General features: G+C 40.2%; 1 protein-coding gene across 1 annotated transcript; it reads right to left on the reverse strand.

Moving 5' to 3' along the window:
- Positions 1–569: 569 nt before the first annotated feature.
- On the reverse strand, positions 570–896 carry LOC138902280 (uncharacterized). Its single transcript, XM_070190123.1, has one exon. It carries the CDS (start codon positions 894–896, stop codon positions 570–572), a length of 327 nt encoding a protein of 108 aa, XP_070046224.1.
- Between the last annotated feature and the right edge of the window lie 1270 nt (positions 897–2166).

The raw sequence follows: 2166 nt of genomic DNA on the forward strand, positions 1-2166 counted from the left end.
GGAAGATGGTTATCCCAAGTCCCCTTGAAATTTATAACACATGCTCGTAGCATACCTTCGAGTGTCTAAATGGTACATTCAGGCTGTCTGTCAGTCTGTGGGTGGAATGCAGTGCTGAGATTTACTTGTGTGCCTAAGCCCTTCTGAAAAGACCTCCAAATATTAGCTTTAAATTGAGCTCTTCGGTCTGATATAATAGATCCTAGAACACCATGAACCCTAACAATCTCGTTGATATATAAGCTCACACAATCTTCAACCGTGTACGTTGTCTTAACTGGCAGAAAACGGACAGATTTTGTAAATCGATCAACTATCACCCAAATGATGTCAAACTTATGATAAGAGCGAGGTAATGCAATAATGAAGTCCATATTGATTACCTCCCATTTCCAAGTTGGAATCTCTATATTCTGAATCAATCTATAGGGTTTCTGATGCTCAATCTTTACTTGTTGATAATTAGGACACTAGGCTACAAATTCTGCAATAGACCTCTTTATGTTATCCCACCAATACAGCTCCTTAACGTCATGATACATCTTTATCAAGCTGGGATGGATGGAATATCAAGACTGTTGAATCTCAATCATAATCTTCTCTCGCAACCCTGCCACATTAGCCACACATAATCGGCCTTGGTATCTCAGTGCCCCATCTCCTACGGTCTCGAAAGCTATAACCTTACGCTGCTGAATGACCTCTCTCAATCGTACTGAGGTAGGATCTTCATATTGACGTGCTTTTACCTCGGCTACCAAAGATGATTCTGTTGTATACTGTATAGTAACACCACCATCATTAGAGTTTAACAATCTGATTCTCATATTGTCCAGTTGATGAAGCTCTTTAGTCAACCCTTGTCTACTTGCCTCAATGTGTACTAAGCTTCCCATTGGCTTACGGCTGAGAGAGTCTACCACAACATTGGCTTTACTGGGATGGTACAATATCTCTATATCGTAGTCTTTCAGTATTTGAAGCCACCTACGCTACCTCAAATTCAACTCCTTCTACTTGATGATGAAATATAAACTCTTGTGATCTGTGTAGATGTCAACACGGATGCCATATAAGTAGTGCCGCCATATATTCAAAGCATATATTAATGCAGCCAATTCCAAATCATGAGTCAGGTAATTCTTTTCATATTCTTCAATTGTCTTGATGCATAAGCAATCACTTTGCCATGTTGCATCAATACGCACCCCAAACCTATACATGAGGCATCAAAATATACCACATAACCTTCTGTTCCTTGTGGGAGAGTGAGCACTGGTGCGGATGTCAATCGATTCTTTAGCTCCTGAAAACTATGTTCACAAGCGTCAGACTATTGGAACTTGGTAGCTTTCTATGTTAACTTAGTCAATGGTGTTGATATAGAGGAAAATCCTTCTACAACCTGCCTATAATATCTTTCTAGCCACAGGAAGCTACAGACTTCTAATGGGGTTGTAGGTCTCGGCCAATTCTTCACTGCATCGATCTTCTGAGTGTCGATGTTAATACCCTCGTCAGATATCACATGGCCAAAGAATGTTACTGAGTTCAGTTAGAATTTATATTTGGAGAGCTTAGCATAAAACTTACGATCCTGAAGGATCTGTAATACTATATTCAAGTGGGTCGCATGTTCCGCCTCTGAACGAGAATACACTAGAATGTCATCAATGAATACAATCATGAACACGTCAAGATAGGGTCTGAATACACTGTTCATAAGATCCATAAAAGCTACTGGGAAATTTGTTATCCCGAACGACATCACCGATTACTCAAAGTGCCTATATCGTTTTCGAAAGGTCATCTTCAGAATATCCTTCTCATTAACCCTCAACTGATGATACCCTAAACGTAAGTCAATCTTGGATAAATACTTGGCACCCTGTAGTTGGTCAAACAGGTCGTTAATCCTTGAAAGTGGATACTTGTTCTTTGTAGTAACCTTATTCAACTACCTATAATCGATACACATCCTTAATATAGTTCCTGCTATGCCTGAGGATGAGCAGCGTAGATTGGAGAAGTTTGGGAGACTCCAGCCTCCATCTTTCAGTGGTGTAGAGGGAGAGGATGCACAAGGTTTCTTGGATAGGTGTCAAAGTATACTCTGTACAGCAGATAATATGGAGATCAGTGGGGTCTGGTTCACTACCTTTCAGT

This window comes from Nicotiana tomentosiformis, chromosome 12 (assembly GCF_000390325.3).
Source record: "Nicotiana tomentosiformis chromosome 12, ASM39032v3, whole genome shotgun sequence".
Classification (NCBI taxonomy): domain Eukaryota; kingdom Viridiplantae; phylum Streptophyta; class Magnoliopsida; order Solanales; family Solanaceae; genus Nicotiana; species Nicotiana tomentosiformis.